The following is a 26,820-nucleotide window of genomic DNA, read 5'->3' as shown; positions in this document are numbered from 1 at the left end:
CCATCTGACCTTTCCTGACATTTCAGAGCATTATGTTTTGGCAAATTCTCTTCCAAAACAAACTGAAATTGTTCTTCACGTTGCTAAAACACTACTTCTATTTGAGAATGAAGAGTAGAAAATGTGATTCTCAAATTTAAATGAAAACATTGGAAGTATTACTATTACATTGTAGAGTATACCAAATGAACCAACTGATTTCTTCCTCCTTAGTATACAGAGACTGCATGAAAGAAGAAGTGTCCAACACAACCATAGTGACTGAATTTTTGCTTCTGGAACTCTCTGATCGGTTTGAGCTGCAGATGTTATACTTTGTACTGTTCCTACTGATTTATCTGATAGCCTTGACTGGCAACCTTCTCCTCATCATGATAGTAGTTGTGGACCGCCATCTTCACACACCCATGTACCTCTTTCTGGCCAATTTATCCATCCTTGATATCTTCTTCATCTCAGTCACAATCCCTAAATCCATCAACATCTCCTTGACCCAAATCAGATCTATTTCCTTCTCTGGGTGCATGAGCCAAATCTTTTGGGGGCTCAACTTTGGTTCTGCAGAACTAGCTCTCCTTACTGTTATGGCATATGACCGCTACATTGCCATCTGCTTCCCACTCCAATATCATGTGATAATGAATAAGATGAAATGTGCCGGCATGATAGCTGGTTGTTGGGTAAGCAGTATAGTCTATGCAGTGCTGCATGCAATGAACATCATTTTCTTGCCATTTTGTGGTCCAAACAACGTAGATCAGCTTTTTTGTGATATCCCCAAAATACTAAAGCTTGCTTGTGCTGACACCTTTGGCAATGAAACTGCAGTCTTTGCATGTGGCATTGTGTTTGGTTTGATTTTCTGTTCTTCAATCATTGTATCTTATGCTCACATATTTTCTGCAGTGCAGAAAATCCCTTCTTCCCATAGCAGGTACAAAGTTTTTTCCACATGTTTGCCGCACCTCATTGTTTTTTCTTTATTTCTATTTACTGGGATGTTTACATACCTGAAGAGAGGTTCAGGGTCATCAGTCTCCAAGGAAGTCCTGGCAGCTTTACTGTATTCTGTTGTGTCACCAATAGCCAACCCAATAATTTACGGCTTGAGAAACAAAGAGATCAGAAAAGCACTTGAGAAATTCATGAATAAAGTAATCTTCAATCAAGAAGTGCTGATAACAAAGTAAAGATATGGGAGATGGAGAATGACATAATAATAATAATAATAATAATAATAATAATAATAATTATTATTATTATTAATTCACAGCTAGAATCTGCTCACAAAATGTTAAATGTATACTACTTTATATTAAATGTCATATTTCTAAGATGTTTTAAACAAAATTATCAGCTAATTAAGCTTTTGCTTTATAAATTATAAGGAAAAGTAGCATATGGAATATTGAATTGAGAAAGTTTGGTATGTTCATGCTTAATGTTATTGTAAATCTCCAAGATTTGTCAATCTCCAAGATCCTCCAAGATCTTCCAAAGATCCTACATAAATTTTCTCAGAAATAAGTCCCTCTTATCTTGAGTAGAAAATTCCTAGGTAAATGCTGCTAGTCAATGCCTACTCTCTTCAGGTTTAGTTCCATTAAACACACTGATATTTACTTTTGAGTAAACAGTCATGGGGCATCTTTTTATGTCATAATAGCATACATTGTGTTATGTTTTATGTTAGCTAAGATTTGGAATGTGGATCTTAACTATAATAATAATGTAGAAAAGAGAAGGGTTTGAAAGGTGGTCACTGCTCACGCATACATAGAGATAGAGTGAAGTGCATGTATAAATTACACCCCCAATGTCCCAATTTTGGACTGAAGGTCTTCAGTGGGACTCTGTGCTTTTAGATATACACACTTGGCATCCTCACTCTGGGTGGGAACAATGAAGTACCAGGGCTCCAAAGCCAGCTAACAGACAGGCCAAAATAAAGCTGCTTTCAGCCATTTTGGAAGTGCGATGTTCAAATGATGCATGCGTCCTAAGAGGCTGGAATTCACAGCAAAGCTACGCTTCAGTCCTAAGGACTGCAGTGTAGCTTTGGCATAGCTTCTGGCCTCTTAAGATGTGTGTGTCATTTAAACAGCATGCCTCCAAAGTGACCCAAAGCAGCTTTATTTTGACCTGTCTGTTTGGGCCCATAATAATCACACGGATCTGAATGTGCTTAAAATCATATTTCAGAACTTTATACTAAATGGGTAATCCTATCAGTGGCATACAATCATTAACTTGTTGTTATTCAAATAAGCATGCTTGTAAGTTAGTTCTGCAAGGAGGTATTCAGTATCTTCTTGAACAATGCTTCCCCCTGCTCAAACAATGAAGCTTCACAAAACAGGTGTCTGCCTCCCTATCCATTTAGGATCTTGAAGGGTGGGGCACCTATGCAATGTTTAGCAGCAATCTCATAGCTAGTGTAGAGGGCTGTGCATTGTCCTCTTGTATCTCCAGAAATCTAGCTGGGAGATGTCAGTTTCTTTCTCTCAGCTACAGAACTGAAGCCAGACACCACCCAGGTGTCCTCATCTTCTCCTGGTCACTAAATGGACATGGTGGTGTATAGAGGTGCTGTTTAAGATCAAGATAAAGTACTCTGTAAATAAATAATAAACAGTGAAACAGAATCATACTAGTCTAATTAAGTGCATCAAATGTGAATCACTACTAAAAGATGGTCCAAACATTATGTTTGGGATTGTGCATGGCTATTTTGTTCATAGAATCATAGAATCATAGAGTTGGAAGAGACTGCAAGGGCCATCCAGTCCAGTTGTGAATTTACAGGGAGGGAAGCTTCCAACTGCAGCAACGGGGTTCAGGGTTTCTTCTTTTTTCCACACTTTTCTTTTTGAAAAAAGTTTATAACCACCAGCTTTCACAGCAGCTTCAGTAGCACACCCATCCTTAAGACAAGTGCCTATGTGCAGATACTTTTCTCAGAGGCCCACTGGGAAGTAAACGTAGTGGTGGTGATGGTGCTGACAGCAATAGCCAAGAGTCCAATGCTGCTGCAAAATCACCAGCAAAGCGTGATAGGAAAATAACAGTCTAGAAAAGAAGGAAGGGGGGGGGGGAACTATTCTATTCAACACTTCAAAACTTCTTTGCAAATCATTTGCTGCTACTGTTCCACTATTCTCCCTTTGCATTTCATGAGCTTGTTCCTAAATTTTTCCTCTGCTTGAACAATTCCTTGTCCTCACACAAATTAAAAGAATGAGGACCAGTCAAATCAAGTCAAATATTATTTGAATAAAGCCATAGATGATTGCAGGCATAGCAAATACAATATATACCTGCACACATAATCAGTATGAAAGTTTACTCATACTAATGTAATCTTACTTGCTGTCTGTAATGTGGCCATAGGACTAGCCATAATCTCCCTCTTTGCTTCTAACCTCACCTATTTACATGATTACATATGCAGCTGCCACAGCTTCTTGAAATGGAAAAAGAATATTCTACATATGCCCTCAGCGAATTGGTTGATACAGACGTCACAGACCATATAAATCTGAAATCTTCATTTTGACAGGGCCAGAGATGGTTGCACTGCCTGGTCTTGTTATTTTGCAAAGCTTTAACTTTATGCAGTCTGAAGGGTCAGCCAAGATGCTTAGCATGTTGAGGCCTGGATATTAAAAATGGCCAGGATCATTTACCTTGATTTCTCATTACCTTCTGCATGAGTAAATCCTTCTCTTAGAATAAATGTTATTTCTGCTTCTCAAAAAAAGCAGAGACCTCTTCTTGCTAGTCATTTAAAAAGTAAAAAGAGACCACACTTGGGGGGAAATTACATCTGACCTCTGTTCTGAATAACTATCAAATATTCAATTCTTGTGAAAGATACAGGAAAAGGAGATCTTGTCTCCAGACAGTCTGAGATACCACTTTTATTTACTCCTTAATTTTACCGACTTTGTACAGCGCTGTGTATAATTACAGCGCTCTAGAAATAAAGTTTAATAATAGTAATAATAATAATAACACTTATTATTTGGTTCTGTTCCACTATGCTATTCTGCATTAGGTACAAGGAGAAGCCAGAAGGCAAGATGGAAGACTTTTACTGTAAAAATGAAAATGAGAGCCTGTTTATTCTGACTGAGATTTTGATACCATCAATCATGATATATTTTGGGATCAACTGCCAGGAATGGTCTGGCAGTGCTGCCATTGTTCCAGTCCCTTTGGATGGGATGAATTCATTCAATAGCATCAGGGAATTGTTTTGTTCCACCACAAAGAGGTTTGGGTTAAACTGTCTTCAACATGAGGATAACATACAGCTCCAATTAACCTGAAAGCAACAGATTCTGTCTCATCTTGAAGCTCATCTGTTCCAGGCCTGGTTAGTACTTGGATGGGGGACCACTAAGAAATACTAGATGCTGTAGGCTATATTTCAGAGAAAGGCAATGCAAATCACCTCTAAGTATTTCTTGCCTAAGCAAACCCTATGAAATTCATGACGCTACCAAAGTTGACAGGCAACTTGAAGCCGCATACGTGTATGCAGATAACTCTACCTTTTCCTTCTACCTTCTGATTCTTAGGAGGGTGTAAAATTTCTGAACAGGTGATTTAATTGGAATGGGAGAAGGTGAACAGGCTGGCCCAAAGTCCAGACTGGAGGTACAGTAGAAGTAGACTTTTCTAACAAAGGCATTTAAAGTTTTCTGAGTGGAGCTACATTTGAAACCTATTTAGGAAGAATTTTGTAAAAATGGCAACTGAGAAAATAGTATGCACTTAAAGGAAGGCAGAATTACAAGAAGTAGTTTCATACAGATGGCACATGGATGGAATCTGACACTACTTGGATGTTTCCAATGGTATGGGATCACTCCTGTTGCCATTTGAAGAACTGCAACCAACTAATTGGATACAGACAGTCTTATGCTATGAGCAGTCATGACAGTTAAAAATAAAGCAAAGGTAAAGAAAGACAAGGCCCAGTTACCCTAAAGACACCAGATCCCATGTGCTCTTGGAAGCTAAGCAGGGTCAGTGCTGATCAGTAGTCAGATGGGAGAGCACCAGTTCCAATCAGGCACTGTAGGCTATATTTTAGAGGAAGGAACTGGCAAAACCACCTCTGAGTATTTCTTGCCTAAGAAAACCCTGTAAAATTTCATGGAGTCACCATATGTCAACAGGCAATGTGAAGACACACACAGATACCCCCCCCCACCCAAGAGTTGGCTACCTCATTATATTAACTGTGAGAAGCAACCCCTCTCCTCATTCCCCACGACTAGAATTTCTTTTAATTTTACACTTTCAGATGACTCTGTGCTCCATAATTCAATTAAAGGGTGATCAGACATTTTGTCCAGATCTAGAGCTGATGCAGATTTAACTTGTATTTTAAGGTGCACAATTTATTCTGCTTTACTGAGACCTTAAAAACTATGTTGGTAGCTGCCCAGGGCTGTATCTCAGCCCTGGGAGAAATGTGGGATGCAACTCACAAACAAACACTAATGAAGGCTATACTGAATTATTAAGCCTTTGTCATGGCCAGTAGAAATAGTCATAATATTTTAACAATGTCCTAACCTAATCACACAAAGTTGATAAGGAATGTTTGCATGCAAAGATGACTGATTGTATGATTTTAAAATGATAAGTAATGGTTTAATGAGATATCAATAATTACTCCAGGGAGATGGAAGGGAGACACTCAAAGCTCAGGGCTCACTAAACAAAAAAAGCATATAAGCATATAAATGGTATCACTGGTGTACAAATTCTTCATAAGTGAAATGGTTCCTCGCCTTCAGGAGGTAGGGAAATAACCTGTCATGTAGCAGAAATGAAGCAGATATAACCATTACAGATATCTCTGTGTAGATCTCGATGTATTTGCTTGAATGCTGTTTGTTACCACCTGATCCCCATTTAACAGTTATGTGATAGTGGGACCCTTGATTGTGATAGTCAAAGGCTAATAAGATTATTGCACTCCAAACAAAGTGACTTATCCCCAATGTGATACGGTTGCTTTTCAGATTAATCACAGATGTTATCACACTTAAATGGCCGTGTTCACTGCTGGGTGACTGCAACCTGGCTGCATTCCAGGTCCCAACTGTGCTTAGCTGGCTAGTTTTCCAATGAGTTTATCACATTCAAAAATAAAGTGACTTGCCCCTGCTGGGAAACAGTTGCTTATGGGATGCAACCAGAATTATTGCATTAAAAATGCTGCCGATGCCACTGGGCGATTGGATTCTGGCTGCACCCTGGCTCCCAACCACTCACAGTCGGATGGTTTGCAAACACCAGAGACAGGATTCAGTCACCCAGCAACATTGGCAGGATTTTTAATGCAATAATTCCCAACTGCATATCATAAGCAACTGTATCCTAGTAGGGGTAAGTCACTTTATTTTTGAATGCGATAAACTCCTATACCAGCAAGCTCCTGTTTTGCAAAACAGCCTGCTATGTGGCTGGGATCCAGGCTGCAGCCGGATTGCAATCACACGATGGAGAAATTGGCAGTTTAAGTATGATAACATCCATGATTAATCTGAAAACAACACTATCCCATCAGGGATAAGTCACTTCTTTTGGAGTGTGATAATCTCCTAAATTTCCTCAGTACTTGTAACTAGAGTAGATCAATTAGAATGCGTGTGAGGTCTTAGCCGCAATCTAGCTTAGGTTCCATGGATTTCAATGTGTCCATTGCAGGTAAGATTGATGTTGAACTTAACATTTATATTTGATTTGGAACCAAAAGACTGCTCTGTTGCATATAATACAGTTCTAACCTACTGTCTCTCCAGAGTGTAACAAAATGCAGCTCCTAAAGTTGCAGTTTGAAGGATACCAGTATGAGTTCACACATGAGAAGAGATGCTTAGTCCTTAATCCTCTTTCACCATTAAAATGGTGCTGTGTCAATTCACAATCCATTTAACCCACTGAGGAAAAATATGGGTCTCTCTTTGTTTCCCATTGTGCATGCAGAAACAGGTGAGGGGTTTTTTTGGAATTGATTTGAGGTAGAGAAACGACATGATGGACTAGTTTCTCCAAACCGCCCCCCCCCCCCCCCATAGTGGCTCTCCCATTTTAAATTGCAGCATCAGGACCTGCAATTGTCCCAGCAAATGTCTGTTAAAAATATAGTAATATAAGAAACATGCCATTCTACCCTAAAACTGGTGAATGTATGAAACATACCATGCTGAGAAAAACCTTGAGGAAAATCTAATGCTCTCAAATTCAGAGTAGGATGAGATGGTTGAGGAAAGGCATTTTGAGCCTTCCTGGAGGAAATCTGTGGAAAAGACATTGTTATCCAGACAGGATCGAGATCTAAACCATGTATCAGTAGCATGCACAAAACAGTGTGTTCTTTTCATCTTTTATTTTGCAGAAATGTTTTAAACATGTTTTGAACACTTGTTTACCATTTTAAAAACTTTTGGAAAATAACAGTTTAACTGGATTGTGTTTTTAATCATTATAAGCTGCTTTGGGACCGATTCCAGGGAGAAAGGAGGGTTACAAATCCTATAAAACAAACAAACAAATAAAACCAACAAAAGTATAGCTGAGGAAACTTTAAATGGGAGGAATGAAAACTGGTGCATAGAACAGCAAAGTAGGGAGTCATGGCAGAGACTGAGAGAGAACAGTTGAAATATTTTTTAGAGAAGCATCTTTAATTAACCAAAAGGAGAATACATGCAACATCTTAATAACCTAGATGCTGCCTTAACTATGAAATACTGAAGGTGTCTTTTCCAGTTCATACTTACTTCATTGCATATGTTATACATCTTATATTAATATTATTGTACATTTATGCTTCATTGCTGGCAATACTGGGAGTATTTTATGTTTAGTTCTGCATATATCAGACTCCATTGCTCTTTAAAATATATTTTTGCAGTTCATTGAGGAGGATTAGTTGGCATTTGGTCCTTTTCGTCCTTTTACTGTTAATTTCACAGTCAACAGTAGGAAGCGATTTCCAAAGCAGAGCCGATAATTGATTTACCTTTTAAGCAGAGGTCAATAAGGTAGTTTGGTCCTAACCCTGTATTAAGGCTGAGTCAGACAAATCATGTTCTGACACTGTAACCAGAAATTAACCCTTTTCAGTTCTATTATTCTATGTTCATGGTGAAAATATGGAATGGAAGCTTCCATTGCTTAGATTGCACATGTCTATTCTAGTGAAATTTTTAAAATCTATATCTGGGAATGAGGTTCAGCACTCGTCCAATAGTAACCATCCTATTCAGAGTCTATGGTGAAAGATGGAACTTACAATAGTATAGGATACCATAGCACAGCACATCCATATTGCCTGGATAATTTATCCCATAAGCATTTTAGAGCCTGAGTGTGCATAGAAAGCCTTTAACATATTATCATTCTGGTCAAAATGGTTACATTGGTATGAATTGGGTTTAAAATGTCACCTCATTAAAAGTTGGGAGTCTAGCAAACATGTTTCCACTTTATTTCATACAGGCAAGAACAAACTGGATTAAGCCTGTGTTTCTACATTTGGTGTTGAAGACTCAATGCCATGACTTGAAGATTACAGTCCCTGTCCTACTACACAATTATAGAGCTATGACTCCACTTTAACAGTCATAGTAATGTCTTATTAAATCCTGGGATTGGTAGTTTAGTGAGGCACTAGTGCTCTTCAGCTGAGAAGTCTAAAAAACCCTCCCTAAATTGTCAGTCCCAAGAGTCTGTGGGGTGCTGCCATGGTATTAAAAGTGGAATCATAATGTTATAATTTTATAATGCCAAAAGTCCCTAGGAACTTCAAAGTGGAACATTTCATAAACAGGTCAAAAAACTGGGGCCTGGATGCAACAAATTACATGTGATATTGTTACCAACTACATAGTACTTTCTAGTACATAGTAGTTATTTTTGTGAGTAATAATTTTGTGTTAAATCTCTATTATTTTTAAATTGCATTGTGATGAGCTTTTAGAGATACTTAGAAATAATTTTTCACAATGGATGTGAATGCCAATCCTAATGGATTTTGAAGTAACTAAATTAACATGTTATATAACAATTATTTATTGTTATATAAAATGTGATATTGGTGTTCTATTTTATATAAAACACATATTTAAAACAGTTTTATAATATGCATTTTTTGAGGGCTTTATAAAATTATAAACAGCAAATTTAACTATAATTAAGAATAAGTCAGGGTTTAACATGTAATACATTTCATACATTTTCTAGGGAAAAAAGTTTAAAAAGCTGTTTTTCACATTATAATTTATTTTCTATGAAGGCATGTCAAGGAATTACAAAGAAGATGTCTGGCAGAAGAAATTAAAGAAGTCTTAAAGAAGACAAAATTTAATGAAAAACAAATCAAGCTATTTTCAATATTTAATGAAAAACAAAGCAAGCTATTAATCTATTAAGACTTGAGGCTCAAGGCACCATTTAATATCTGTCCATATTTGGCAGCAGTCTTTGTTGCTTCATATAACATCTGTTAACAGAAAGGAATCCGTTCAATAACTGAAGAGTAAAAAAGTCCCATTACTAGCTCTCCAAAAACTGTCTTTCAAAGAAGACGTGGGATACAGACGGGCAGGGGAAGACGTCTTGGAGGTGTATTCTGCTGAATACGGAGCCTCCAGACCGCTCGCCCCGGGGGCGTGGCTCAGGAGATGGGGCTTCCACATGGGGGGTAGTGAAGACGCCTCACCTGGGGCCGTTTCTGACCCGCAGTTTCCAAACCGCCACCTCGGAGGACGCTGCAAAGAGAGAGGCAGCTTCCTCACGGGCGGCCAAAAACGGGGCTTTTTTTTTTCCTTTGCCGGCTGGCGGATGCGCAGCTGCGCAGCTGCAGCGCTAAGCAGCGGCGGCAGAAAGCCTATGGGCACATTTAAAGTGCCCAAGCCCCTTTAAAACTTTCCCCCCCCCCCGCTCTGCCCAAGAACAGTGGTGGTCTCCTGCCAGCTGGTGATCAGCTGGTGTTGGCATCCTTGCCCGCTTGCACTTTGCCAGTGTCACCAGCATCATAGATGCCTCCTCTCCTTTGGTCCCCGCGCTCCTGCTGAATCTGCAATGCACAGCCACAGCTGTCGCCGCTGCCACCGCTGTCCCCCTGCCATCCCCCATCACCTCCCTTGTACATATGTAAATATTTACAGTTTTAGGGGTTTTTATTGTTAGGTGAAAATGGCACAGGAATGTGTGTAGGGGCTCACTTTAAAGTCCAAACTTTCCAAGCAGCGCATGCGTACATGTTGCTCTAGGGTTAGGGTTAGGGTTAGGGTTAGGGTTACGAGTCTTAAAATGCGCTGCAGCTGTGCTGCAGCTTCCACACCTGCATGGCAGCTGACGTTGCAATTAAAGCCTGACTGCAAACTGCGCATGTTCCAGGACCCCGACTCATTATGCGACGCAGCAGACACGGAGCTTTTAAATGGGCAACTTAAATTAGCGGCGTAGCAATTCTGGCGTACCGGTGCAGCAGCTTACAGACGGAGCTGCGCAGCTGCGCATCAAACGGAAAAGAAGCGGAGAAAAGCAGCACCTTTTTAATGCCGCTTCTTCCCGCTTGGGGCGTGCGGGGGGCGTGTTCATGGCGGCATTCAGGTAAGGCCCGTCTGAAGGCTCTACCTTCATGACGTCATGAATACACCCCTTTTTGCCCGTCTGTATCCCGCCTATATGACCTTTGTAGATGTTCTTAGCCAAGTCTCTCTCAGAGGTTCAGCATTCAAAGGGGATAATGGATAGTGGAATCAAGTTTCAAGAACACACTGTTGAGATAAGCCCACAGAACGGAAGATCCCGGGAAATGTTATTTCCATTTCACCAATGGAAGCTTCTTGAGATGTATTGGTTACTAAACAACATACCAAACAATGTAAACCTACTGTGATACATAAGGACAAAAACATAAAAAGTGTTTTGCCACATTATTCACTGCAAATTGCTTAGATATTTTATAATATCAAGTTGCATATAACTAAAATAAACAATCAAACTATGTTTAATAAAGGTATTGCTGGCCTGTTTGGTTGAGAGCCAAATAGAGGGGAGTAGAGTAGCTGTGTCTGTGAGTAACAGCTGTGTTTATATACTGATTATTATAATAAAGATACCATCATTCAGATGAACCAAATTATGAACTATTTAGGATCACACCTGAAAAGCATGCTTCTGTGTATGTCTATTTACTCTTATACTAAAGCGTAAATAGCTATAACATGCTCACACATATTGTGCAGCTATAACACGTTCACACGTCTAATTCATATTGTATAATTTCAGATATATGCATTGATCATTAAGGACTCTATGCAAATCTATCACCAGACTAATTAAATCTTTGCTTTCAATGTAAAGTATTGCAACATTAAATTACATTCTATGTACAGGAAGTTATTGTATAGATCTGTAGGCCCTACAGAACCAGGACAATGGTAAACTAATACAGGATTGGGATAAAGTATTGAAATTCTTGAGACAGGAGTAAGGGAATTTATTGACGACAGATTTAGGATGTTAATTACTAAGAGTAGTTTAAAAGTAACCTTGACTATCAGCTTACTGTATATAGTCATGTATAAGTCTAGATATTTTAGTAAAAAATATTGACCCAAAAAACCTGAGTCGACTTATTTAGGGGTCAATGTAGGTTCTGTACTTTAATTCATATATATTGAATAGAGTGGTAAAAGGCAAGAGTTTAGTCCATCCTGGGAGCCCCAAAAAGAAGCACGGAATCCCTCTACTTTCTCATCCATCCAGCCTTTAGGATGAGCACAGTTATGCCTGCCTGAATTTTACAAGTTCTTTGGCATCATTTTCTTTTGCATCATCCTTTACATAATTTGTTATAGGCCACTAAGTTTTACCCTCATCTTATCCACAAGTGATATTAAAATTCATAATTTTGGCCCCAAAACCTGTCCTCAGCTTGTACATGAGGTTGACTTATAGTCAAGTATATACAGTAATAAATATTTCATTTGATAGGAAAAATACAAGGAGTAAAAGTCTGAAATAGAAAAAAGCATAAATGTAAAGAAGAGATATATAAAGAGAGAGCATGAATATACAGAAAGAACACAATTAACACCAATAAGATTGTGGAAGAGGAAGTAATAAATGTATGCTGCTTATGTATGCTAGTAGGTCGTCAAGATTGTCCGTGTTAGTACAGTGGACCCTTGTTATACACTGGAGTTTGGTTCCAAGATCCCCCGTGGATAACAAAATCCGTGGATGCCCAAGTCCCATTAAATATAGTGACATAGCAAAATGGTGTCCCTCATAAAAACTGGAAAATCAAGGTTTGCTATTTCAAATTTATACTTTTTTTTAACATTTTCAAACCGTGGATGCTTAAACCTGTGTATAAGCAGGGCTGACTGTACTAGGAATGAGAGTTGGGGTATATGGATGACGATGTTGAGTGAATCTGTATGTTTGTTTTATTTATGTCAAAAATGTAATAATAATAATAATAATAATGTTATTGTACAGACCTGCCTTTCTTAAAAAAGTGGTCCTTGGTGTTCATGTTTGGTTTCAGTAAGATAATGTATAATTTAGGAGCAAAAATGCAACTCAGTAATCCAATACCAGAGGCCAAAATGGAGAAGATTTCCACAGCTACCATGTACTTCCCTTTGGTACTCAAATAGGTTGGAAGAAAGGATACCCAGACACTGCAAAACATTGTCATACTGAAGGTAATAAATTTGGCTTCATTGAATGTGTCAGGTAGTTTCCTTGCTAGATAGGCCACAGTGAAGCTAACACTGGCCAGAAAGCCCATGTATCCCAGGACGATGTAAAACATTGTACTTGAGCCCTCATTACATTGCACCACAATTTGCTCAGACTGTGAGACTTTATCAAGGTCTGGGAATGGAGGAGTGGTGCCTAGCCAGATGGCACAAATTCCAACTTGGGTGATATAACCAAAAAAGATAAAGTAGTTGGATAGTTTTTTGTCAACCCATTTCATCATTTTCCCCCCAGGATTTGTGGCTATGAATGCCATGACTACAGTGATCGTTTTGGCCAACACACAACAAAGTGCAAAAGAAAAGATGTTGCCAAAAGCAACCTGTCTAAGAAGGCAAGTTATCTTGGTGGGTTGTCCAATGAATATCAAGGAACAAAGAAAGCAGAGCAAAATTGAAATGAGCAGAAGATAAGTAAGGTCCCGATTGCTAGCTCTGACAACTGGTGTATTCCGGTGTCTAATAAATATTCCAAGTACTGCAGCGGTAAGGAGTGAAAAGGAAAGTGCAGCAGAAACCAGGCTGATCCCCAAAGGTTCATCATAGGCGAGAAAAGTGATGGTTTTAGGGACACATCTATTTTGATTTTTGTTTGGATGTTCCTCTTCAAGGCATTTGTAGCAGTGATGTGCATCTGAAAAAGTAGAAACATCTTCCAGTACAATACTGTATATTCCAGGCTTTCTCAACCTTTTAAGCCTGGAGGAATATTTCAAATAATTTTCAGGTCTCATAGAATCACTATATTAAAAATATTATATATACAGCTATAATAATAATAATAATAATAATAATAATAATAATAATAATAATAGAATCCCTAGTGACTTCTCCCAGAATGCTAGGGTTCCAGGGAATATGTCTAAAATGATCTATACTGTATAGCTAAGTCATGCTACCTGTGTTGTAAAGCCTATCTTTTTACTAGCTGTGGGATTTTACATTATTTTCATCGCAGAGTCATTGCATGTCCCACAGCACAGGCTGTCCCACTTTTGGAATGCCCTCCCCTTGGAGGACTAGCTGGCACCAATGTTGGCTTCTTTTCTGCACCACGTGAAGATCCTGCATCACATACATAGTGACAATGCTATGGCTCTCATCTTTCTCCTAATCAGATCCACCCAAACCTACTTCAAATTCAGACAGCTACACTGGAGGGCTGGAGTTTTGAACTGCTGGTAAGCAGAATGCTGAAGGATGGCATGTCCAGTTTTTTCCTACCAGTGATTGGCAGTGCATAGAGCAAAAGCAGGGATTCTACAAGTTTCTTTCACAAGTCACTGGAACACTACCTGTCAATGGTGAGAGTGGGGAGGATATATCAGTGTGTCCCAGAACTCCATCCTGAGTGTAGCTTGCTGGATTTTCAGGAAGGGGGGGAGGCATTTACAATCATGGCAATGGTATAGGAGCCCTTGTGCATCAGTGGTTAAAGGCCTGTATTGTAGCCACTCAGTCACAAACCACAAGGTTGCGTGTTCAGTACCAGCCAGGCTTCCATCCTTCCAAGGTCTCAAAATAAGTACCCAGCTTGATGAAGGCAATTAGCTTACAGTTGTAAACCACTTAGAGACTGCTTAGAATGGTATGAAGTGGTATATAAATGAAGCTGCTATTGCTATTGGTATTGCAATTGTAAATGTGAATGGGAAACATTTACAGGATCATAAAGCTAATGTTTGAAATGTAACTGACTGAAAGGATGCAAGTGGATGAGGTACTTGAAGAATGCAGTCATGTTACCCCTCACTCTTCTCTTTCCCAAGCTGAACGCACCCAACTCGTTCAATCTCTCCTCAAATATTTTGTTCTTCATAGTTTTTATCATCCTTGTTGCCATTCTCTGAGCCTGTTCGAATTTGTCTATATCCTCCTTAAAATTAGGTGCCCAGAACTGAATGCAGTACTTCAGATGAGGGCAGAATATAAAAGGACTATTACTTCTCTCAACTTGGAAATTATACTTCTGTTAGTTCAGGATGAAATAGCTTTTTATTTTTATTTTTTGCCTTCTTTGCTGCAGCTTCACACTGTTGGCTCATATTCAACTTATCAACTTAATGATTCCTGAAATAACCTACCAGTCTGGTTTGAAATGGTACCTTCTGGGCAAGGTAAGCAACCATAGCAGCAAGACGGTTGTCCTTCAAGAACTTTCATGTTGTACCCTGAATGGCATCTCTCAGTACAAGTTGACTGGGGCACTGTCTAGCCATGCGTGAAAGAGAATTTAGTTAGATTTAATTGAATAAGTCATTTTTATTCAATGGAATCAGAAGTTATATATTTCATGTGTTTATCAAATTATAGTGAACAGGCTTCAAGCTTCATGTTCTAAATTAAAAACATAGAAACCCTAAACTCCCAAGATTTACCAACCATAGTACCATGAAAAAGATAAAGAGTTAGGCCCTATAAAGCCTAGCACTTTGGGCCAGGATGGAGGTGGAGTTGAAATGATGCACAGCCCAACTCTGCCCCCCAGGGTGCCCTGATGCTGTGCGCCACTCCATACAGCACATGGCATCACTGCGCTCCTTGAGCACTGCATTCATACGATGCAGCACTGAAGGAGTGCCGCATAGCTGCACCGCTATGGCTATCATGCCTTTTCCAGGGTGCAAAAAAGAGCCACTTTGTGTGGCTCCTTTTCACACCCTGGAAAGGCCATGGAGTGAGATTGCCACAGCCCCAATCCAGCTAGGAAAGGGGCGGTTGGAGGCCGCCCCTTCGGTGCTGTATGTACAGACCCTTTGAATACAAGAGTTGTAAACTGAAGACTGATTTTTAATATAGGAAATAAATATAGTTCAAGATCTGGACCCAGTCTGATTCAGTCCAGACACTTGAACTGAATTGCAATCTAAAAATCTAGATGGTTCCTCAAAACTGTCCTAAGTTTTTATTTTTATTTTTATTCACTCATCCACAGACAATTTGGAGACACACTTTATCCAGAATAGAGTCTTTACCCAGACAAATTTGAAATAGATAAATTCTGTCTCTGTGTTTTTGCTAAACACCTATAAAGTTTCTTTTTCTTTCAAAAATTAAAATCACTTTTTAAAAATGTCTTTATGCTGTCCCCCCCCCCCCCCCCCCAGTTACTGGCTCACTAGAGCATCTCTCAGCTGTATTTGTATAAGTTTATTTTATCTGTATGACAAAGATATGGTATTTAAAAGACAGCTTACTTTGGAGAGGGGGTATTCTGCTTTGTTCTACCAACACTAGAATCAATGAAATCCAGTGGTGCAGCATTAGGAAGCAGGAAGGTGACAGGAGGATGCTTTACCTTACATCCAAAAGGTGATATCTCCTCCACATAGTCTTCACAGGCCAAAAGGCCCACTCCCCCCTTCTCTATGACATTGTCATGTTCCAACAATGCACTGCCCAAACTTTGATTCTGGTGTAGGCAGTCTAGATCACATCTGACATCCGGCACATTCTATGCCCTGACTGGGGTTTAACAACCTAAAAGGGGAGTGAAAAAACTTACCTGCTGCAGGTCTGCACTGTGACAGCTATGACCATCACTCGCTGCCTTGTTCTGACCTCAAAAGCAAGCAACTCATAAAGCAGTGAATGTGCTGGGCAGCCCAGTGGGTTGAGGTAATAGGGGGAGGTTGATGGTGACCAGAGCTGCTGCAGAATATCCTGGCCCGTGCAGACAAGACCCTAAATGAATTTGCCTGGTCTTCTTTAAGGTGATCTAGTGTACAACTGAAAATCACTCTCTCATGTTTTCATATAGCCCTCACACTATCTTAAACAGAGTTGTCTGTCTAATCATTGGGGTGAGGGAGACTGAGAGCTGTTGGGGGGTGGGTGGAGTGTTGGTCTTCCCTATGAGGTTTGTCCCTGCTGTCTGGCTCCTGGGACTTTCCTACCTCTGTCCAGAGCAAGACCACTTGGGGTCTGAACAGATGGAGAGGAAAAACTGGGCCATTCTCAGATTTACCCAATTTGGCTGGATTCTCCTCAGTCATTACGATACACTGTCAAACCATGCCACTTGATTATTATTTTTCACCTCCCCAATGCATGTGCACCACCACATGAACACACACCTAAGACTTCCCTTGTCCTTCCCATTGGATGCCCCATCAGTGTTGCCAATTTCCAGAGAATTCCCCAGAATCTGGGGAATATAATTAATTTCTATTCAGGGATTTTGACTGAATATTCTGGTAAATATTGGGGAATTCTGGGGATTTTGATAAAACATTCCAGGGAATATCTTTGAAGCTTGTTGGTAACACTGTGCCCCATGTGACCAGTCAGACAATCACACAAGTGATACACCACCTGTACAATGAATGCATCAATGTGCCCAGTGACACACTGGCAAAGCACAACCATGGAGCCCCCTGCCCCCCCCCCTACACACATGCTCCCTTCCCCTCTTCACCACATGGCCACCTGGTCGTTCAGTTTGTGTATGTTTTTATTACAGCCGCTGCATTATTGGTATCCTGCCATGTTTGTCATACTTTTGTTTCATGAGTGTGTGATGGCTCACTGATGCAATTGGCCAGTGGTGCAGCTGGCCACTTGTGCACCTGTACACTTGACAAAAGAAAAATATATGGTGAGCAATGGCATCAGTGAGTTCATTTGATCTGTCATGGAGCACATGCGCCAGGCTGCTTCAGTACATCACCTAGGTTTTCCTGTATTCTGGCACTTGGATTGTGCTTTTTATACACTGGTGTAATAATGCACATTTTCTACATTAGAGCAGAAAAAAGGACATTGTTTTGCTCCCTTTTTTGCCCTGGAGCCCAGCTTCATCCTGATTTCACCCTGTTTTGGCCTCATGCGTTGTGTAAGCAGCTGAAATTTGAAACAATTTGAAATTGCTCTTTTTTTGTCCATGTGGACAACCATGTGATATTGCCTATTAAAATGTAGGGGCAGGCTGCTGATGTTGTAACACTCTAGCAATATATTCCTTCTCATGTTTTGCTAAAAAAAAAGGCAGATGGCAATCCTGGGATCTGATCTCAAAGTAATCCCAGACAATACATCACATTTTCAATTGTGACTCTCAGATAGCCTCTAACTGAAACAAATAAATACACAGCTACTCCCTCCATATTTTTGATGATGATGTTTATCCAGTGATTTCTAAAACTCTAGTAAAATGAAAGACTGAAGATCCTAAAACCTGGAAAACCCACCTGGTTGAAGTGACTAGGCCATGTAATGCCATCTTCATCAATAGTAAACCTTTGGTCTGAGGAAGCCTTGGAATCCATCCCTCCAACTCCTACTTGAATAAAGGATTTATTTGGGAAAACAACCCAGTTAACTAGGTCATATACAGTGGACAATTCCATGTCATCATTGAAAAATATCTCCTCCCCAGCACTGTTGTTGAAATGGATTTTTCTCAAAAGTCTGGGAAGCTAGTTGGAAAGAGAGAACTTCATTACTTACAAAAAAAGGATAAAGGTTTTAAATCTATAGTCATTGTTTTTAATATATAACTGAAGTACTACATGACACTGGTGTGTGTGCATGCATGCATTCATGCACGCACACGCACACATACATGAATGTTGAGCCAGCATGATGTATGGTTTAAGTGCTGGACAACAACTCTGGAGACCACGGTTCAAATTCTTGCTTGGATATGGAACCTCACATATAAAACTAAGGCACTTTTTCAACAGGAAGACCTCGTTTCTCCTTCTACAGCTTTTCCACACTGCAGAAATAAACCTGTTTGATACCACTTTAACTGTCACGGCTCCATCCTGTGGAATTCCAGGATTTGTAGTTTGGTCAAGTATTCAGCTTGGTACGTCAGAGAACACTGGTGCCTCACCAGACTAGAAATTTCAGGATTCCGTAGGATACTTTCATAGCAGTTAAAGTGGTATCAAACTGCTTTATATCTGCAGTGTGGATAAACCCCTAGATTCTTCTGTATCAAGAGGGGATAAAAAATATGTGAGATGCACTGCTAGCATTTTAAGAATTTTAAGACCTACTAAGTACAATGGGCACTTCTCCACAGTTTTTCAAAATAGGATGCTTCTGGGCAGCGGCATCGCTGCTAGATTGGTGGCAATTTAGGTATGATAAAATCCAGGGACATCCCAAATCCAGAATTGAAGCTGAAAGAGGGAAACCGGCTTATTTGCCCAAGTGATAAACTTCATGTCTGGGTGACTCCAGGCTAAATTATTTACACTAAGAAGTCATTGAAATCAATGGGAGAAATTAATCTCAACTTTATTTCAAAAAGAACAAAATAAAACAAACTCAGGGTGCATCCAAACTGATTGAAAAATCCCAGATTTTGTTCCTGTCCTTTCCAATTTCATACTGAATTAAAATAAAATGATGTGGGAAGTTGGTATAAAAAGACCTGACAGGAGCTGACAGAAGATATTCTGGGATAAACAAAATATTCTGGATCTGCACAATAAAATCAGAAAGAATAGGAATAAAATCTGGGACTTTCTGATCTTTTTAATCTGTCTGGATGTGCCTTTAACATATTTTATCTGCTCTTATAGCCAAATTATATCTTGCCATGTTGGTACACATAGCCAGTGACACACTAAATTGCAATGTATCTCTAATCAGAGGATATACCCTTTGAAAACATATTTTGTTTTTTATATAAATACAGCATTGGTTAAAGGGGTAATCACATTTCAATCTGATAGTCATTAATTTGTTGCTGTTGTGTAGTTGTTAAAATGGACTGAGGTTCTGGAGATTCAGATTCTGCTCCTTGCTGCACAAGAAAACTCATTGGATTACATTTTCTCAGTCATTTTCAGCCTGATCTACATCATAGAATTTGTTAGAATAATGTGGACGTGAGGATTGCTATGTTCATTGGAACAAAGGCAGGATATGAATTGAACTAATAAATGCATAATTAATAAAATGTCAGTGACTTGTAAGTACATAGCATGAATGAGAACAAAGAAGATGAAAACAAAGACTTGGCACATTTGACCATGCTCATAGCATTCTCTGGACAAAGCACTGAGGCTGCATCTGCAATGCAGGTATAATGGAGTTTGACTTTAATTGTCATGGCTCAGTGCTAAGGAATCCTGTAATTTGTAGTTTTGTGAGATATCTACCCTTTTCTGTTAGAGAACTCTGGTGGCACAACAACTCCAAATCTGAGGATGCCATAGCATTGAGCCATGGCAGTTACAAACTGCATAATGTATGCAGTGTAGATGCAGCCTGAGATGAAATATCTAACATTACCTTCCATGACTGTATTGACTGATGATTCCATTTTGGACTTTCAAAATGCAATGCCAGTCTCGATGAGTAAAAGTTATTCAAAACATATGCCAAGGCATAGACAGCATTGTAGATATTATAGCTCTCACCAGACATGTTCATTTCAAATACTGTCTGAGGAAGACGCTCCAGTTTTTCTTCCCCTGTACATATTTTTAAATTCTGTGTGTTCTCATAGAAATTATGGATTATACAACCAAATGCAGTATACCAGAAGTATTGGATAAAATTACTATCACGATGCAGGTAAGGGTTAAATTCCTGGAGAAAACTCTCAAATCCTGGCACATTGTTTTTGTGGGCTGTGAAAGACAAGGAACCATGAAAGTGTTTGACATCCCAGTCATCCAGGAAAACCTTTGAGGTGAAGTCCCACTGTGCTGTTGTGACCCAAACCTTCTCTGTGAATTTGGATGTCAATTGTCCATGGGTATACAGTAGCATATTTAAGCCAACCATGAAGGGTGTGTCACCATATGCAACAATTACGTTGGCTTTTGTAATAAGAAGACTATTCAAAACATTTGCATTTTCGAAGGCATAGATTGTGGATCCATGACTGAACTGTAAAGTGAAAGATGGCGATTTTTCTGTAAAAGCGACACAGATGTTATTTCTACTAAGAGCTGAATTCAGGCTTTGCACAAACTCTTCCCCATAGTTGTCATCTGAAACAATAAGGCCAACCCATGTCCAGTTGAAATATCTTAGCAACTGCACTATCCCATCATCCTGAACAGCTTCATTTGGGACCATTTGGTAGGAAAAGGGATGTTGCCTCTTATTAATCATTGCTGGATGGACTGAGCCATAAATGAGCTGGAAAAGAAGAGCATTGTGACGGTTTTACATCCAGTTCCAAAAAACAAACAAACAAACAAACAAACAAATCATTTGTTTTTCTTTCTTTTTTTTTACTAGAAGAAAATCAGCGACACTTTCATTTTTAGTGTACTTTTACTCTTTTAAAATGAACCAAGTGAGTACCGTAGTTTCCAGGGAGGTAGCTATGTCAAATGATTGCAGCAGAAACAGTAAAGTGTCCTTTGGCATCCTCAAAGATAACAAGGCATCTTTACTATCAAATATTGTGAACTCAAAACCAACAATCCCTTCAAGTAGGTGGCCGTTCAAGAAAGTGCATGCTGAATAATAAGTCTTAAAGGGACATAAATCTCTGTTGTCCCTGCTGCAACAAACTGATGTCTATGATCTACTAGGTTCATTTGAAGCAGAAATGAAGGTCCCTGTCTAACTGCTTGTTATCTAGATGGCTCTAGTTCCGAAAATGGGGCTTCTATGAGTAAATAACACTAAAACCCTGGAATGATGCTACCTGTCCCTAGCATACTTTGCACAGCATTGTATTTAGTAACATATTCAGATCACTTTGCAGCCTGAAGTGGAGTAGCCAATAACCCTGGGTTCCAAGGACAAATGCCTTACTGTAGTATGATGCGTCACTGTAACACTGTAATAAAACAAATCAAAAAAGCCACATCTTCACTCCTCTTTAACTTGGAGTAAAAATAAAATAACATGACATAAGTACAAATACACCTCATGTAACAAAGTCTCTGACAAAGAACCACCTTTTTTACAAAGTCTTTTTATGTCACTCATTTGCGCTTTCCTCCTTTTCTTCTGTCTAGCTAGAAGTGTTTTCTTTGTTTTGTTTTTTAAACAACCTCAGTATTCAAAGGAGATCTGGAGAAACACAGTCTCCCAGAGTTTGCATCTTCAGAGCAATGCATCTGAAGTAAACAATGCAATAAAACTTGACATGGAGAAGAATGGGATTTATACTCTTGCTTGTTGTACTGCAGCTGTGTATTCTCTGACCAGAACTTGCCAGGTAACCAGCAGCTGCCTGCAGCATCCCTTACTGAACATGTCTGAACAGGGAAACACAGTTCAAAGGAGAGAACAGATCAGCCTGCCTCACCAGCTATTCCCAAACTGATTTTAAAAGACAAAGAAACAACAAAAACAAAATATTGATCTGTAAGTCTGGCTATCAAAATTGAAATCATAACAAATGTAACAGCAAATTTTTATTGATTAGTCAGCTGACCCTATCAATAGAAGACAGAATACAAAATACATAATACAAAATCTAAATGTTAGAATGTCCAAATACATACCAGGATAAAAAATTGATCACATCTAAATAAATAATAAATGTAGAGGCTGGTGAAAGAAAAAGTTATTCCATGATCCATTTTGGGAGAAACTATCAAATGGTCTCCTAAATTGTTTTGTTTATTCGTTCAAGGCTTCCTTGACCTCTTTGTTTAATTTGTTTCATTTCACATGTGCAAGTAGCTAGTTTGATTAAAAAGTTTTCTAAAACATGATGAACTGCTCTTTTTTTCATGTTGCAGCAACCTACCTCTATTATTTTCATGTTATTTCTCCCACTGGAACCAAAAGTTCTGCTACTTGGGGCCCTGAACAGACAGGCCAAAAAATAAAAAATAAAGCTGTTTTGGGTCACTTTGGAGGTATGCTGTTTGAATGATGCATGCGTCTTAAGAGGCCAGAAGTCATGCCAACGCCAAGCTCCAGTCCTAAGGACTAGAGTGCAACTTTGGCACAGCTTCTGGCCTCTTAAGATGCATGTGTCATTTAAACAGCATACCTCCAAAGTGAACCAAAGCAGCTTTATTTTGTCCTGTCTGTTTGAGCCCTAAGTCATGCTAAGGAATACATCTACTTTGCTAACTGAGGTATATTTGCAATTTACAGTTCCTTGTAAGTATACTAACTTTACTCACCTAACGGCAAAGCCAGCCTTTACAATATCACATGATTGATTTCTTTTACAATTATCATGTACTTTATTATGTATCTTCTATCTACATATCCCTACCTGGGACACCTTGTAGAGGCCTAAAATATTGGCCGTCTGAACAGAGGTTTCTGAACCGACCACTCCAATGACAGCAGGCATTTTGCAGTGCCTTCCACATCTGTAATTAGGTAAATTTTCTTTTTGTACTGACAAAAGGGACAAGGTGGTCTCATAATTGAATCTTTCTTCAAAGAAGTTGTCATAGATGTGGAAGCCCAGCGTGATATTGGAGAAGAGGTCTGGGTGATTGTTGATCTCTTCTACAGCAAAAATGAAAGCCAAGGCATGCTGATGGTTCTTACTTACCACCCTGAATTGGAAACAGTATAGTTTAATTTATTTCTTTTCATTCCACACATATCAAAGGTATAAAAGGATAATGCTTCAGTCCCATAAACACTTACTGGGGTATAAGTCAGGGAGGGTATAAATGGACTTACAAATAATTTGATTTATATTTGCAATAAGATTTTTTATAAAAAAAAATAGACAGTTATTTTAATATAAGCACATAGTAAAATATTCTGTTTTAGTTAGAACAGTAATCTAGTGTTAAGAGGCTATAAATGTTATAGTTGGAGAAATCTGGAATGCAATAAGATTTGGAAGTGTTTTGATGAAAGGAAGAAATGCATTCTAGATGTATCAAAGTACAATGGAAGTCACAAAGCCCTGTACATAGAGAGACGGGAGGAGTTATTATATTGCAATAGTGATCATACAAGAGAGGTTTGTCCCCTCTCTTCAACAACAGAGGTTTGTGTGAATCAGAATCTCTTAAAGCAGGTTAACAAACCACATACATACCCCAAATGAAGTAAATACTAGAAAGAGAGAGAGGAAAGCCAAATACAAGACATGCTTTGAACTTTGCTAAGACCATTTTTAAATTGTGTTTTCTCCACAGAATCCTATAGCTCATACCTACAATGTATTATTTATAGTGCATCATAATATATGCTTTCATTTTATCTTTTAATTCAATAGCAAAATTATCTATCCATTCCTGCTGCCAGAATTTATAGCTCTGAAGCACTGCTTCTCTTCTCTCCTCCCTCATTTACAGTAACCAATGTATTATTCTACATTATCTATAAAAGGTTTCTACAATGGTATTGTCAACTTGAATACTTATAGTGATGATGTTAATATAGTGGCTCACAAAAGTCATCGTAGTGTAATGGTTTGAACTTTGGACTGTGACTCTGGAGACCAGAGCCTGAATCCCTGACTGATCATGGAAGCCCACTGAGTAACCTTGAATGAGTCACACTCTCTCAGCCTTAGAGAAAGGCAAAGGCTACCCCCTCTGGAAAAAAAATCATGCCAAGAAAACCCCATTATAGGTTCACCTTAGGGTTGCCATAAGTTTCTAATGACATGTAGGCACACAAAAACAACAACTACTAATATATTTCACATTGATTCACATCACTCAGGCACAGAATCTGAACTATTGCATTCTGTTTGCACTTACTTAAAGGAATATTCAGTGTAGCTGGGTAAAATATTGAAGAATTCTTCAAAAAACCCCAAAGTAACCAAAGATAAGACTGCACCTATAATATGGTTCCCTGGCTTAAAATAGCCATCTCTGTATCTGTGTGTTGTTGCTCTGCAGTCTCCCCTTGGGTTTGTGTTGATTGTCTGGAAGCAAGACATGAACAAGAGCAGCAGGAAAATCATTGCATATCTTTGTAATATACTGGAAAATTCAGTCAAGTTCACCATTTGATTTATCTGAAGCCACTGAATACTGGAGCAGAAAAACATATATATTTTCCTTTAATTTTTATATGAGGTAATATTCACCCACCAAGTGATGGTGCCCTGCTGCATCAGTCCAACTATCAACGACAGAAATACTATTTATAGCAGGTTTCATAACTTATGGATGTTTTTACCAGGATCTTAACTTGATTGATTGATTGTTTTGCTTTGTTCCCCGTCCTACGTCTGGTTCCCATATGGAAAACCTCAATTACAGTATTTATTTTTCCTATATTATATATATAATTATAGTGAGGATAATTGTCTCTCCAGTGTCTTTGGTTCTGCGTAACTGACCATCTGGAGAAAAATATCTGTAAAAATGTGTAGTGGGCCAAAAATATATTGTGAACGTCTCAGCCCTATTCACTGTTGGTTCTTCAGAGCACAGGTTTAGGTGGAGAAATTTGTGAAAATTGCGACTTATGTTTAAGACTGGCCACTGAATGGTTTCTCCCTGACCCCAATGCATTTTTGCTGCTGCTACTACAAATGCCCAATCTTAATTCCAAGGCCATACTCTATACTTTACATGATACATCTAAGTCTGTAGCTGCTGCCTTCTTGGGATTAGCTGGAGAAAAATAGTAACTCTACAACAACTCACCATTGTAAGTGAGGCATTTTTCATCAATAATGTCCTTGGAAACATGTTAGGCTAAAATTCATTGGTTGAAATATAAAAGGGACAACCACCCTACCCTCTAACATTTCTGATGTCCCCTCACTTTCATAGTCTGACGCGTGACCTCCTCTCTTTGCTTTGAAGTTATCTTAAACCTCTTATTAGAAGGCATGTGGTCGTTGATACTGCCCTGCATTCACCCTTTATACACTTAGCAAGATCCCTCCCTCCCTCCTCATACTAGGTCTCATAAGAGTGACACAAAAGATATTACCACACAGGGTTATAAAACAGAAGAAAAACAGAATGCTTATGTCATTATAGTGCAATCGTGTGAAGATTTTCACACAACGTTGCACTCATCCAATACTTGTCCCATGAATAAACTGGAACTGTCTCGTAACTTCTTATTAACTGGGAAACCCTGCAAATGGTTTCCCAATAGCTCTTCATACTATTCCAAAGGTGCGAAAGCTAATAATGATACATTTATGGAGTGCTATTGGGGAGGTTTTCACACACTGCACTTTGGCACATGCAATTCGCTCTCATTGCTAAGATCATTTTCAGAGTATTCGGAGTAGATTTCTGTCTTATTTTGAGGTATAGGGTACAATTTTATTTGAACTGGATATATATCATGGGGGTTCAGAGACAGGAATTTGGCAAGGGGATTCATAAGGTCAACCACTTCTTTAGTTGCTGTTCAGGACGTATTCTAGTGTGAAAAGGATGGCACATTGAGACTGGGCATGACCTAGCAAGGGTTAAATGATATATGCACCTTGAATCCCTTGCTCTTAATGAAGGATATGTTAGAATGCCTAGCAAAGGGGAAATTTATTAGAAAGCTGGTGTTGTGAGAAACGTTCTTTCAGGTATGCATCAAAGGACATGAATGCAAAAAACAAACACAAACCATGCCATGTTAAAGTTAGGCCTAGTTAGCTATGTTGTAGCCATGTTGAGAGCTTGTATATAAAGAGAGGGAGGTAAGCAGTTGTGTGTAATATTTGTGTGTGAGCCAAGGCCATATAGTGCTTGGCTTTTCATGGGAATGGAGTGGAGGAAAAAGGAAGGAGGTGAATCTGGAGAGGGTTTAGAAGTGAAAATTAGCTCAGATCTAGCAAAGCATCCTATACTGTGCTACTGTGCCGATCTTTTTCAATAACCTATTTCTGGTTTTATGCATGAAGCAAGTTCATTGAGTTAGAGAAAGGGCATTACACTGGGCATATTCAGTTTGATCCAGGGAAGACTAAGAGGTGACATGATTGCACTCTTTAAATGCTGCCTTGGCTGCCATAGAGGAGGTAGGCCTGTTCTCTGCTGCTCCAGAGAGCAGGGCCAAGTCTAATGGCTTTAAGTTACAGAAGAGTAGACTTCAATTGAAAATTAAGAGGGATCTCTTGACAGTAAGAGTGGGTTGGCAATAAAACCTATCACTTAGAGAGGTGGTGGGTATCATCAAG

The 26,820-nt window shown here is 39.1% G+C and overlaps 2 protein-coding genes across 2 annotated transcripts; one reads left to right on the top strand and one right to left on the bottom strand.

Annotated features, from left to right (window-relative positions):
- The first annotated feature begins 227 nt into the window (after nt 1–227).
- LOC149303389 (olfactory receptor 14A16-like) lies at nt 228–1,190 on the top strand. The gene has a single exon (XM_089480683.1). The coding sequence runs from the start codon at nt 228–230 to the stop codon at nt 1,188–1,190; it is 963 nt and encodes a 320-aa protein (XP_089336809.1).
- An 11,342-nt stretch (nt 1,191–12,532) lies between these two features.
- LOC149303388 (vomeronasal type-2 receptor 26-like) lies at nt 12,533–14,972 on the bottom strand. The gene is made up of 2 exons (XM_089480682.1): nt 14,894–14,972; nt 12,533–13,443 (listed from the first exon to the last, which is right to left on the bottom strand). Exons 1-2 carry the CDS (start codon nt 14,970–14,972, stop codon nt 12,533–12,535), a joined length of 990 nt encoding a protein of 329 aa, XP_089336808.1.
- Between the last annotated feature and the right edge of the window lie 11,848 nt (nt 14,973–26,820).

This window comes from Sceloporus occidentalis, unplaced genomic scaffold, assembly GCF_023333645.1.
Source record: "Sceloporus occidentalis isolate IW3139 unplaced genomic scaffold, rSceOcc1.0.p SCAF_14, whole genome shotgun sequence".
In the NCBI taxonomy this organism is placed as follows: domain Eukaryota; kingdom Metazoa; phylum Chordata; class Lepidosauria; order Squamata; family Phrynosomatidae; genus Sceloporus; species Sceloporus occidentalis.
This window is presented reverse-complemented; position numbering and strand designations above follow the sequence as displayed.